This window comes from Xyrauchen texanus, chromosome 34 (genome assembly GCF_025860055.1).
Source record: "Xyrauchen texanus isolate HMW12.3.18 chromosome 34, RBS_HiC_50CHRs, whole genome shotgun sequence".
In the NCBI taxonomy this organism is placed as follows: Eukaryota; Metazoa; Chordata; class Actinopteri; order Cypriniformes; family Catostomidae; genus Xyrauchen; species Xyrauchen texanus.
In genome coordinates, this window is record NC_068309.1 from 16,381,254 (window position 1) to 16,395,216 (window position 13,963).

General features: G+C 40.4%; 1 protein-coding gene across 1 annotated transcript in view; it reads left to right on the plus strand.

The window, feature by feature from the left end:
* Positions 1–344: 344 nt before the first annotated feature.
* Positions 345–13,963, plus strand: part of LOC127627969 (5-hydroxytryptamine receptor 4-like) — a 44,371-nt gene continuing 30,752 nt past the window's right edge. Inside the window, exons 1-7 of the mRNA XM_052104597.1 lie at positions 345–398; positions 4,171–4,229; positions 4,377–4,471; positions 4,889–5,032; positions 5,807–6,007; positions 9,088–9,241; positions 12,084–12,646. Coding sequence (XP_051960557.1) covers positions 4,443–4,471; positions 4,889–5,032; positions 5,807–6,007; positions 9,088–9,241; positions 12,084–12,646 — 1,091 coding nt within the window. The 5' untranslated portion in view covers positions 345–398; positions 4,171–4,229; positions 4,377–4,442. The remainder of the gene's footprint in view (positions 399–4,170; positions 4,230–4,376; positions 4,472–4,888; positions 5,033–5,806; positions 6,008–9,087; positions 9,242–12,083; positions 12,647–13,963) is intronic.

Here is a 13,963-nt window from a genome sequence, read left to right on the forward strand (position 1 = left end):
AACAGCAGTAGCCTACTATGAAAGTACATTAAAGTACTTTACCATCGGATTCCATCATTGTAACATGGTGCATCCACTGCACTTTTACTGGTTTGTTGTTACATTCAGCGGAAGTTAAACTCCATTGACACCCAGTAGTGTGTTTAATACTCTGTGTGGCGCTATTGCTCTATTGCTGCATAGACTCATGAGTATTTTGAAAGGCACATACTCGGAGCGCCGCGTGCACCTTACATAAATAGATGATCTGGTGCCTCGCGCAACTGTGTGTGTGTGAGAGAGAGAGTGTGACACAGGGCAGAGAAGAGCCTTCAGTCTCCGACAAACAGGGATGGAATATGATAGTTCACAGAAACCAATGTGGATTCACAAAGACATCTGAAACACGGAGCCCCTGAGTGAGTAAAGTTATCTGAATGACGCAGCCTCGTTCAATGTTTTGAAGTGTCAAAATGTGCAACAGGTTGTTATTATTATACGCGCCATGAAGTTCGGATTATCATTTACAAACAAATGTTTTATTAATATTATGTAAGAAGTTGTTTCATGTATTATAGCCAGGGGTGGCTTAATTACTAAATTAGATCTCAAATAATTTCAGGCATTTTACAGTGGGATGATTGGGGTTCTTTAAATACGTTTAATATATCAGAGTAAAAATGCATTTGTCTGCACCTGTCTAACACAGAAAGTGAATGGAATAGTCACAAATTCACAAGAATTTGCCCTGTGGGAGTGCCAGGTCTGAGTTACAAACAGACTATGGATGAAAAAATTTAATTGACCTCACACTTGGAATGCATTTTTGTGTTTACCCAGTATGCGTTGTAGTGTTATTGATTTGTTTGCACACAGTAACAGCCAAAGATTTCCAGCATGGTATATTTATTGTGACAGTGGAGAGGGATTGGTCATAATCAAAACTAAAACTACTTACATTAACACATTTTCTTCTTCTTCTATTTTATAAGGAGCAAGCACTTTAGAATGGATCCATGTTAAGAACATCAGTTAAAGTGAAAAGGAAAACACTAAAAATTATTATATTACGTTATTACACATTTTTGTGACGAAACCCATTTGTGTGCATGTTGTATCAGATATAACCACCACCAAAACATTTCAAAGTTGAATTGAAGCTTCTGTTTATAGAGACCCATGTGTCATGTGCTCAAATCCAAAACTACATGGTCAACACAAGCTTTAAGACTACCCTATTTGTATATTTACCAAATATGGGTTTCATCATGTTTGTGTTCTTGGTGAATATGTCACTTATAACTTGTCTATGAGGCTGATGTTTTCTTGTCATGGCAGGTTGTGATTTTTCATTGTAAATGCAAATGCCGCTTAGTTTTGCCTGGTGTCACGCAATTAAAAAAAGAGTTGTGGACAAGGTGTCAAAATTGGTTATTGGAAAATTTGTCAGTGTAGCATATTCTTCTCATTCTGATAGTTATGTCAAGTTTTGTTTTTTGACGATATTAGAGAAACTGACAACAATAGAGTTTCCCTGACATTTAGGCTACTTAGTTGAGTTATGGGAGCTGAAAACAGATTCTGCAAGTAGATTATTATTTGAAAGCTAGAATTGCAATCTTTTCAAGACTTTGAGCTGCAAGAAAAGTGTTTAGAGTTCATTTATACTTGTACTTGTGCCACCATAGAAATTGAGGGGGACACATCCAATATTTGTTTACATCCTTGCACTATTAACCTTTTGTTTTATGCATTTAGCCTATAAAAAAGGAAAGACCTGATTCCATTAGTCCCATGTTCTTTATTAGGAGGAGTATGTATGCTTCAAACTTAATCAATTAGCCATGTTTGAAATCCCTTGAGCTGAAGTAAATCGCGAGCACTTAATACTTATGAGAATAGATTAGTGAAAGTTAGTGCCATGTTACATGCAATCAGCTTTCAAATGTGCTTCAGCTGATGCTATCTTCTACACTCCCATCAAGAACTGCACCGACTAAGAATCTTATGAAAATCAGTAAATCATGTAAATTTGTTCACTGCTCTTGATACAGGGCTGTGATCATGCAGTTTATTTGAAATACAAATGAAAGCAGTGGACACAGGAAAGAAGCGTCCACGCTGTCTCTCTAATGCCACACACTTCCACTGTTTACCGTGTGAGAGCTCTCACCACTTCTGCGTGAGATATGTCTCGAGTGCCACAGGCACAGGGTGCGATTTGGCCACTGAAAGCTGGGCATTAACAGTGTGATAATGAAGTTCATGAACTTTTAGTTATAATTTTCCTCTCTTGAACTTGCCTTCAATCTTTGGTGTGTTTTAAGGTTGCAATATGACATAGGACTTCATTTTAGTTACCATATGTATATAACAGTAATGCTGTAGCAAAATCATGGTTAATTGTATCAAAACCTTACTACCAAAAAGAAAAGAAAAGAAAAACATGCTTACTACAGTAACATTACTAGGCAGGGTTAATACAATATTACTACAGTAAATCCATGGGTAGTTTTCATGAGGGTATCATTGATTAACAAGGATTAAAGATCATTATCAATGTTTTAACAACTCTGAATTTAAATAACCTGTAAAAATTGTCAAACAAGCCCATTATATTATGTCACATAGGTTTGTCACTACTTAATGTGAATAACTCCAGATGCTGTTTTTCTGTCATTACATCAGGAATGCACTGCTCCCTCTTTGAACAAGTGCTATGACTGAAAGTGTGAGCACTGTCTGTGACTGATGGTGTATTTCAGCATTTCTGCGAGTCAAGATGAGCGGAAAAAAATTGTTCTGGCACCATGCAACAATTTGCTAATCCTCACATAAAAATTCTATATTTTTATGTGAGGATTTATATTCCTGATATTACATCAGTATCGGAGTATTGATACTTTAGTATCAATCTGCCCATCCCTAGAGGAGACCTCTTGTTTATATGAATTGGAGAAAAACAATAGTAATGCTAAATATTGTGGCTTCATGCTGCCATCACAGGCTATCGGAATTATCATAAATACATGTTTCCCACAAGGAAGTTACAAATTATTGACCCCTCAAGTCGTTATTACAACTGACAAACACAGAGATAATTTTGATACCTGCATTTTCGAGTTGTGAGGAGTTGTTAACTTTCAACATGGTGGAGGACGGTTTCTGTAGTGAATGACAGGTTTTATTCATTTATTTAAATACAGCTAATTGTTAGTGCTTGCCGTTTCCATTTATAGATCAGCAACCATTTGATGCATGCTGTACATTTGTACGCTGAGTAAATAGCTATTATTTGACCAAAATTCCATTATCGTCAGCAAGCTAACTATATGTATTATGGTTTGACTGGTGTCAAAATAAAAGTCCCTAAAAAAGTAAATGTGTATGAATGAACCTGTCATCCATTTTTATTGCTGATTTGAAATATGATAGTTGAGATTTTGGTCTTTCCCCATTCAATTATGTAGGAGCTATAGTAAATGGAAATAGCCTACTGTAACAAAATTTTATGGAAAGGAGGAGGCGAGAACCGGATTGTCAATATAAATAATATTATAATAATAAACTTAAACAAAAGACAAAACACACACATGACGGACATGCCCGTAAACGACCTCTCTCTCCCGCACAATCCTCCGCAGTTGGCCTTTATCCCTTTCGGAGACTTGATTAGCCTGATAAGGGACTGGGTGTGTAGAATCACGACCCGGCCCTGCCCTCCGCCCTTCCACACTTACCATTATGGCCACTGAGTTAACCGACTTGACCAACTACTCTAGGAGACTTTTGTGGGGGGAGTGGGGTGGGGGCACTTAATCATGGCCAGAGACAATATAGGAGAACGAGAAGTTTCAATAGTAGAAAAATGAATGGGAGAAAACGTAACAATCACTATGATGGCTGTAGGAATGGAACTCCCGCCTTTCAGTTAAAAGACCCAATCACTATTTGATAGAGACGTTGCCTGTTTTTTAAATCATAGAGTGCACATTCACTTTAGCTGGGTTTGAGCTAAAGAAGTATGATTTATGACACCATTGTTGTCTGATTTTATTTCTAATGTTGAATATGTTATTTAAACGCAAGCTTGACAAGCAGCTTTGGAGATTTCGGTCTTTGCCCATTGAAGTAGATAGGAGCTGTACATATGCCTGTGCTTCATGTACTCTGTGCCTTTTACCTACATAGAATATAGCTGCCCGGGGCGTTACCAAGATGGCCGCTGAGTGAACTGACTTGCTTTAAAGGTACTTTGTTTTGACTCATATTTACATGTAGTATCCCAAATGCTTGAGTTTTATTTTCAAATGTGCTAACACTTTAGTCTCATTGCTGAATAGAATATTATTGAGTGTGGGATGTGACAACCCAAAACACATTTTTTTCACCCTCAGGAGAGGGACTGCAGTGTCTTGTGTGAAAAAAAGCCTATCTGACCACTGACACACAAATGACCAGTGATGGCCACAGCATCAGACTTAACGGATGAGTAAGAACCTCAATAAACACCTTATTGCATAAATATTGCCTAAAATGGATGCGTATAATTTTCGTCACCAAATGGAACCGCAAATATAATAAATGTTTTCAAACAGGTTTCCCAAACGAACAAGCAGATAGTTCCACCCCAAACTCACACCAATGTTGCTGTGTTGGACTGGTTAAGATGCTTAATCAAACAGAGCAATGTTTTAATAGCACAGTTGTAAGGGGTATCAACCTACCAATGTCGAAAATATTATACACTTCACCTTTAACTTCATTCCGATTAAAAAGGATGTATTACAAAGGAAAACACAATAATAAGGAAAAAATTCCTGATTTTTAAAGGCATCTTTATAACATGAACAGATTTACCGGATGTTAAATCTTTTTTGTTTGTTGTATGTTTGTTTTTTGTCTGCAGTTCAGTCGATAAAGTAGTGTCTAAACACATTTTCAACCCTGTGGAGAGGATTACACTAGCTATTTTCCTGGTGGTTGTCATTATAATGACTGCACTTGGTAATTTGCTTGTGATGGTGGCACTCTGTAAAGACAGACAGCTAAGGTAATACTGCTTTCATATAGATTTAAACTTGCTATATCAATAACGTAATACTTAGATATCGAATTATTCAAACAAAAAACATTAAAAGGTTTCACACAAAGTGCATGTTTTGTCACTATTCCCTTCAAACAGACCCACTACTTGGCTGATGCTTTTATCCAAAGGGAAATTCAAACTGAATGTGTTTTTTTTTTGCATCCATCTGTGCTGTGTTTTAAATGGTTTTCTATGTAAATATGTGCAAGATGCACATGTTTGACCATTGTGTGACGTCTTGCTATTTTCTATTAGTGCCATGTTTTTAAGATACTGCATGAAGTTCAAGGAACTTCCAACTTTTAAAAAAACACGTCTTGAGACACATGCATGTTGTTCTATATGTTGTGCTGCATCTAGTTTTTAATGCAAGAATGCATTCTGTCTGAATGACCCTGTACATTACACTCAAGTTATATATTTTATCAGTATGTGTGTGTTCCCTGGGAATCAAACCAATGACCTTGGGATTGTTAGCACGATGCTGCCAGCACAATGCCTGAAGCCTTTGGATCTGAAACAAATGGTTTGAACAAAAGTTTAGTCTACATTTTGTGTATCCTGTTACGTGGTTAAGTAGAAAAAAGTAATTTTGTTAATTCAGTTATCATGCAGATGCTGAAAGTTTCAAGTGAAGATAAAAGTATATTAAAATATTGCTCAATATTTTCCATGTACTGATACTAGAAGAGACAGAACTTTTACTATCTGTGCTTTCTGTTTTGAACCTGAATATAGGAAGAAGAAAACCAACTACTTCATTGTATCACTGGCATTTGCTGATCTTCTAGTTGCACTTGTTGTGATGCCCCTGGCAGCGATAGAGTTGACAACAGGTCAGTGGAGTTACGGAGACACATTCTGCTTGGTCCGGACCTCACTGGATGTGCTGCTAACCACTGCATCAATCCTCCACCTGTGCTGCATTGCCCTAGACAGGTGAGTGCATTCATGTATGGGTTAATAATTAAAAGATTTTGTGACAAAAGGTTGTGGTTTCGAGTTAAAAAAATGGAAATGTTCCGATTTCCGATGATCCAGAAATCATCTTCTTTGTTTTTCATCTGTTTATTTGGTCGAAGATACCTAAATTAACTTTACCAAAATGACTAATGTTGTACACAGAAGACTACTGAGGTTGCCATGGAAATTTGAGCGAAGAGGTCCTAAAATAGATCATGGTGGCAAAGAAAACAGCATTGTGCTGAATGGTTTTGAGAAAGCTTTTAAATTGTCCTTGACTTATTTGATATTTAATTTGCTCTCTATAAAATTAAGACACCTAACTTGCCATATCATATTTTCTTATTGTATAAAACATTATTCCATCTTTTTTTTTCTAAATTGCAAGATTTGCATTTTGACATTCAGGGACTTTCTGATAGGTTTAAGCACTGTAATCTTGCTTCACCAAATTAGAATGTACTTCAATTCTTCTCTGGTCCGCTGCTGTGCTATATACTGAGATGCTGGGCTGTATTTGTTCAGATTGTACTTATATTTGTTTATATCTTGTCCAGTTCCTAATTAAGTGTCTTCGATTTTACAGTTGTGTTTGATGTATACTAATGCACTCACCAAGTGAACTGTGTTAAATGTGCACAAAAAAGTAACACATAGTTTATGTCTTCATGCTAACTCCAGGGGCTTGTCAGTATGTCAGCTAATTATGTGTAATTTGCTGCATTATGTATGCAAAACCTCTCTTGCTCACTAATTAGCAAGACTACAGCTCCTGTGGCCCGAAACAGAGCAGCTGTGATTTTATGCACCGCACTTGTCCATATGGCAGAAACATGACACATTCTCTGTCTCGCAAAGGCTATGTTTGGAATAGCATACTACCATACTACTTTAACTATTGCTGTAGTATGCAGTATGTATGTTCTACATTATGCTTACTGTATGGAATACTGTATACCACTATGAAGGTGAGGGCATGGTCGAGCGTCCATATGGGGGAGAGAGAGAGTTAAGGACATCCACCTGAAATTAACTGGGACTAATTTCCATTTCCATTTTCACAGTGAGAGTCGGGGGAGATAAAAGATGGCCAGTCCACTGAAAGAGAGAGAGAGACTCCAGCTGAGAAGCTGTATGTGTGTTGGCCACTGCCGTTGTTCTGTTATTGAAGTACCTTGACTTTGTGATCGTTTGAAGCTGTACTGTTGAGCTGTAAAACGAATCACGAGTTTTTGAGCTGAAATAAAGACATTCCTATGTCGGAATTACCGTGCTTCCTGCTTCCTCCTTTTGATCTAAATACGAACATCTCTTACACTTGTGCCAAAACCCGGGAAGAAGGTGGAAGGTACACTGTTATGGAGTCTTCTTCTCCACTGGAGGAAGTGTTCTGGACCCTCGCCAGCATCCACCAGGCTCAAAAACAGGCCATCATGTATCTGCAGGTGGAGCAGCAACAGCGCTTCAAGAAGAGGACCGATGGGCATTGTGGAGCTTGGTACTGTGACCCTGGCAGCAGCAAACCCCCATGTGACGTTGGCAAAGATGGGGTGCAAGATAACCCAGAGGCCTTTCTGGAGCTCTTTGAGCGCAGCCTCCTGCTTTTGCTGACCAGGAAGGCCCAACTCGTGGCCCATCAACTCCCAATCAACAACCTCCTAGGTAACCTGAGCGGTTCCAATCCCTGACATTGAGCGAAGTCGGCCACCTGTTTGTCTTCGCTCAACATATCCCTGATGCCTGCCGGCAGTGGGTGCTGGCCGTGGAGCCCAGCGATGTCAGAGGTGTCATCGAGCTTGTGGTACTGGAACAATTGGTCTCCAAACTATCAAAAGAAATTGCGGAGTGGGTCCAGTGCCACCATCCGTTATTGCTGGATGAAGCAGTGCAGTTTGGCTGAGGACCATTTAGTGGCATAACAGGGGGCCGGCATGCCCCGCTCTCTCTTTCTCTGTGGTCCCTCCCCTGCCCCCTCCCCTCCCCTCCTTCTTTCCGACCTATCCCGTTCCCCTGGTAATAGTGGAACAATCCTCCGCGACTGGTGCCCCGTCCTCAAGGGTGTACTTACCCTCCTGACTTTCTCTTTCCCCGCTCTACCAATTCTTCCTCTCAGGTGGGGGAAGAGGTGTGGGTGTGGGTGTGGGTGTGAGGTTTGGGCCGTTCTGTTTGAGTTGCGGGGAGGCAGGACAAGTCCACAAACAGTGCCTGTTGATGGAGGTGGGGATGTTGATCTGGATCCCTGACACTCCATAGGCCACCCTGGATCGAGCCGGGACGTACCAAATACCTGTGAGTAATAGAGGGGGTACCCACCAATCCTTGGTGTATTCAGGTTGTAACCAAACCTCCATTCATCAATGCTTGGTTCAAAATGGGGCATTGGGTACAAATAATCGGGTGAAGTTGAGATGTGTGCATGGGGATATTTACGATTAACCTGCAGTGATCATCACTATTCTAGGTCAAAATCATAACATTGGGGCTTTGGTTATTTCCCGCCTCACCCGTCCACTAATGTCGGGTACTAATTGTCCGGCTTTCCCCAAAGGGGTTGTGTGTGGATGGGTCTTGTAATACAGTATGGTCTGTGGTGTGCGACATGCCGTGAATGCCCTTCTGGGTTGAGAGAGAGTGGTAAGGACATCCACCTGAGATGAATTGTGACTAATTTCCATTTCCATGTTCACAGTGAGAGTCGGGGGAGATAAAAGACGACCCAGTCCACCAAAAGAGAGAGAGACCAGCTGTCTCTCTACCCATCTTTAGAAACAAATTCCATCTATCCCATTGTGTCACCAAGTCCTATTTCCATTTATATGATTCCCATGACTTATAATATGTTTGCCTGTGCAGTCTCCAATGAGCACTTATTTTCTGGTGGTACATAATTCAAAGCACTGCTTTTTCAAGGAAAGATTAGCAAAACCTTAGGGAAATAATAAAGTTTGTAGGGATATGGTGGTTAGACAAGGCACTATACTGCTTGGCGGCATCTTTGAGTAAATCTGTAAAAATACACTTGTCTTAATATCATTTGCACCTCTCGTCTTTGGCAGGTACTATGCAATATGCTGCCAGCCTCTGGTCTACAGTAACAAGATGACACCTGTAAGAGTGTCACTGATGCTGATTGGATGCTGGGTCATTCCCTTTTTCATCTCCTTCCTGCCCATCATGCAAAGCTGGAATAAAATTGGAATTGAGAAAATTGTGAGTCATGAGTTGAAGTTATTGAATGCATTCTTGTTAGGCTGAATTCTTTACAAAATACATTTAAAGGGATAGTTCACCCAAAAATGAAAAGTCTCTCATCATTTACTCACTCTCATGCCATCCCAGATATGTGACTTCTCCTGCAGAATACAAACAAAGATTTTTAGAAGAATATTTCAGCTCTTTCTGTCCATACAATGCTAGTCAATGTGTCCAAAAATTCTGAAGCTCTAAAAAAAAGCATATAGAGGCAGCATAAATGTAATCCATAAGACTACCTTAGTTAAATCTATATCTTCAAATGTGATAAGATAGGTGTGGGTGAAAAACAGATCAATATTTAAATCAGGGCTGTCAAACTCATTTTGGGTCATTGGCCTAATTGGACCAAGCGACATTGCTTGCAGGCCGAAGTTTATTTTTATAAGTTATACATACTGTGTGTGTGTGTGTGTGTATATATATATATATATATATATATATATATATATATATATATATTATGGTGTGAGGCACGCTACCAATGAGACTGAGACTAACTCCATGCCGAGAAAAGAGATGCTCTGAACCGGGGCGAGCTTGCTCTTTTCCCAGTTGACCTGAAGCCCTAGGCGGCTGAGGTGCCTGAGCACCTGGTCCCTGTGGGCGCATAGTATCTCTCGGGATTGGGCCAGGATGAGCCAGTCGTCGAGATAGTTGAGTATGCGGAAACCCACTTCCCTTGGCGGGGCAAGGGCTGCCTCTGCGACCTTCGTGAGGACGTGAGGGGACGGGGTGGGGGGCATGCCGAAGTGGAGGACCTTGTACTGATACACCTGGCCGTTGAACGCAAACCATAGAAAGAGTCAGTGTCGAGGCAGATAGAGACGTGGAAGTATGCGTCCTTCAGGTCTACCACTGCAAACCAATCTTGATGCCGGATGCAAGTTAAGATTTAACTTTGAATGAGCATTTTGAACGGGAGTTTGTGCAAGGCCCGGTTGAAAACTCGCAAGTCCAAGATTGGTCGTAAGCCACCGCCTTTCTTAGGGAACGATGAATTAAGGGCTGAGAGAAGACTCAAGCACTTAACTTGCTCCACTCACCCCACAAGGGGCGGGTAGTTACTGAGCAGGAGGTCCCATTTAGGCGTCCTCTGGACTCGTCTGAACCTGCCGGCCGGGGGACAGCCGTCGTGGGTCCGGAGTTGGGGGGTCCATGTCCGGGGTACCTGGACTGCTGAAGTATGGCACCGGTTTGCCGTGAGGACGGCATTTGCGGGCCAGGTGACCCAGAGAGAGAGGAAATTGCTCTATTATTGGGAATGTGAGAACCGGCAAAGAAAATACCTTTAACTGAAGGTTCTCCTCCCAGCCCTCCACCAGGGGACGGAGTGGTCTGCTTACCAGCTCTGGAGAAAACGCCTCGTTACCTGGGTCGTCCGTCTCAAGAACGCTTGGAAGTCTTCCGGGTCCTCGAGGAAGTTCGGGAGACAGGGGGCGTGCGCTTCCTTCGGGGCGCTCAACGCTGGGGCTGAAAGCTGGGTCCAGGTTGAAGCGGAGCTGCCTGACGTTTGGAAGCCGCAGGGTGATGAGCTCAAGTTCAGAGATGCTCGAGGCTCTCAAGAGAGACCCCTAGTGTCGCATCTTCGACACAACGTCAAAGTGAGTGACAGACAGGGAACGAAATTCCACTGATAACATAGCAACATGCAACACCACAAATTTAAATGTTGATCTGTTCTGGTGTTGCTAATAAAATAATAGTATGAATGCATCTTACCCAAGTTACAGGCTAAATCAATGTGAATGTTTTCAAACATTACTTATTTATTTTTTCTGCAAATCATCCCACGGGCCAGAGATGACTCCTTGGCAGGCCGGATCCAGCCCACGGGCTGTATGTTTGACACTCCTTATTTAAATCCTTTTTTAATATAAATTCTCCTCCATGCCCAGCAGGTGGCAATATGCATGAAGAATGTGAGTCAACAAACACAAAAGAAGAATAATGTGAAAGTTGAGATTGATAGTAAAGAATGACATAAATATTGTTCTGTTTCTCACCCACACTAATCTTCGCACTTACGAAAATATGAATTTAACCACTGGAGACTTATGAATTACTTGCATGCTGCCTTTATGTGCTTTTGGAGCTCAAAGTTTTGGTACCCATTCCCTTGCATTGCATGGACCAAGAATTTAGGAATTTAATTCTTCTAAAAATCTTAATTTGTGTTCTGCAGAAGAAAGAAAGTCATACACATCTAGGATAGCATCAGGGTGAGTTAATAATGAGAGTTTTCATTTTTGGGTAAACTATACCTATAATTACTTACTCTTTGCTAGATCTCTTTTGGCTACATTTTATACCAGTATTTTGAAAATAAATGCTTTCTGGTTGTTAAAGACTGTTAAAGACTTTTGTGTTGACATATTTTGTATGAAAAGCAGAAGTTTGAGCGTGCTATAATGAATCTCTTTACTCGTTCCTTAAAAATTAAAAAAGCCAATAAGCTTGGGTCACGTCACAGACATGAACCTACTTGCGAGTTGATTACAGGTGGTTTCAGGAGGAGGGACATTCTCATTCTAGAGAACATTCGATTGGACAAATATCTGTGTAGTGCAGGATGAGTCGTCAATATTTTTGGTCCATTTTCCCTGAAGAGAGAGACTAAATTTGAAAAGCATATATCTGCTAAAAGTTACTTTAGTTCATTTTTATTAGTACACTATCTTGGTAGCTTCAAAGCTAACAGACATGGACTACAAGATACAAAACTAAAAAATGTATTTCATGATTTCACTGCAGCAAACCTCATTATGTTAATTTTACTTTTTATGTTGAAATTTTCCAGGTTGAACACAGAAAATTCAACCTTTCTAGTAATACAACTTCTTGCGTGTTCATTGTCAATCGACCCTATGCCCTGGTCTGTTCGGCTGTGGCCTTCTACATGCCTTTGGTGCTGATGGTTCTTGCCTATCAGCGGATCTACATCACCGCTATGGGCCATGCTCGACGAATTGGCTCACTGCATCGGGCGGGTTCGGCCCCCTCAACATACCCTAACCATGACCAACAAGGCTCCAGTCGTATTAAGAATGAAACCAAGGCAGCCAAGACACTGGCCATCATCATGGGCTGCTTCTGCCTGTGCTGGGCACCCTTCTTTATCACCAATGTGGTGGACCCCTTCATCCATTACACCGTACCAATGCAGATGTGGACAGCTTGGCTCTGGTTGGGCTACATCAATTCAGGCTTGAACCCGTTCCTCTATGCTTTTCTGAACCGTGCTTTTCGGAGAGCCTTCCTCATGATCCTGTGCTGTGGGGATGTTCGCTATGCCTGGCAGGATGGCTTTAGTCCAAGCAGACCATTATCAGCGTCTGTCAACGGGAACTCCATGAATCTCAGGTACAGTTAGTCCCTCCTGAATACACTGAGCTTTTAGAAATGAGATCTGAGAGGAAAGAGATTAAAGATAATCTTGTGTATGATAACTGCATTTAAGAATATTGTAATAATCTTTATAGAGATCTCTGGTGGGATGCACCACTAGATCATTGCTTTTTTATCTTTGTTGTCTGCCAAAGTCAAAGGATTTTATTATTATTATTTGTTTATTTTTGGACATTTATTTGAAGGTCTGTGAAATGAAAGTTCTTAAATTCTGCAGAAATGAAAAGCAGCAGGGATGGACAATAGGGGCAAATTAAAAAAAGTACTCCCTTTCAATTCATGAGTTGGAATTTAAATTGGCTACCTACTCCACACAAAATGCTGAATTTGAATTAAGGGAAGAGGAGTTTACTGAATTGCTATTAAAAGAAATTGGGTCACACAACAGAGGATTTTCATTTGTCCAAGTCAACAACAAAATGGGCAAGATCAGATAATTTCATAGGTGTACTGTTGAAGTCTTTTTTGCACCAAAGCACTCATAATTTAGTAATATATGATAATTTTCCACCCTGTCTCTAGCCCTTTGTCTGAAATGCTTAGTTTTGGCCTAAACGTCTCCTTTAAACTTCAACGTAAACACCCCTGTTATGATTTTGCTAACATTGTGCAGCCACTCAAATACACAGCCATATACTGTATATTTGAATCTCGATCGGCAGTCAAATGAACAAGCTCCAAAACATAATAAAATTAATTTCAGGGTTTACGCATTATGCACATCCAACACATTGCATCCGAATATGTTACAAAAGCACAACTGAACCATAAGCTATCAAACAGTCATGACATTTGAAACATTCGTGAGTGTAACTGGTTACTTGCGGTTTTGCGGTCGGGTCCAATAGTGTTTTTAATTGTCATATCTTTCAATAATAGCTCCTTTGCAAAGCTTGAATCATTTTGTGACTGGTTCACAAGCAATCCACGCTGATATGAGCCGAAAGCAGAAGTGGAATGGACCAGAACAGACATGTTTGCGCTTGTACCGTTCTTAAAATGCAGTGCACATGGCTGGAAACACATCAAAATGAGCAAAGATGTCCATCTAGTGCATGTTCACATAGACCAACAATTGTCCAGGATGCATCTCTATGTGTTTATACTTAAAACTCAGCAAGACTTAGAATGTGGGTCTCCTTTTAAGAGTTATAACTTAAACTTTTAAAAGTGGTAGATGCATGATAACGGTCAAAACGGTTCATCTAGTGCATGTTTATGTAGAAAACATTTAGTATGTTGTCTCCTTACAAAAAGTACCCTTTTGTATAG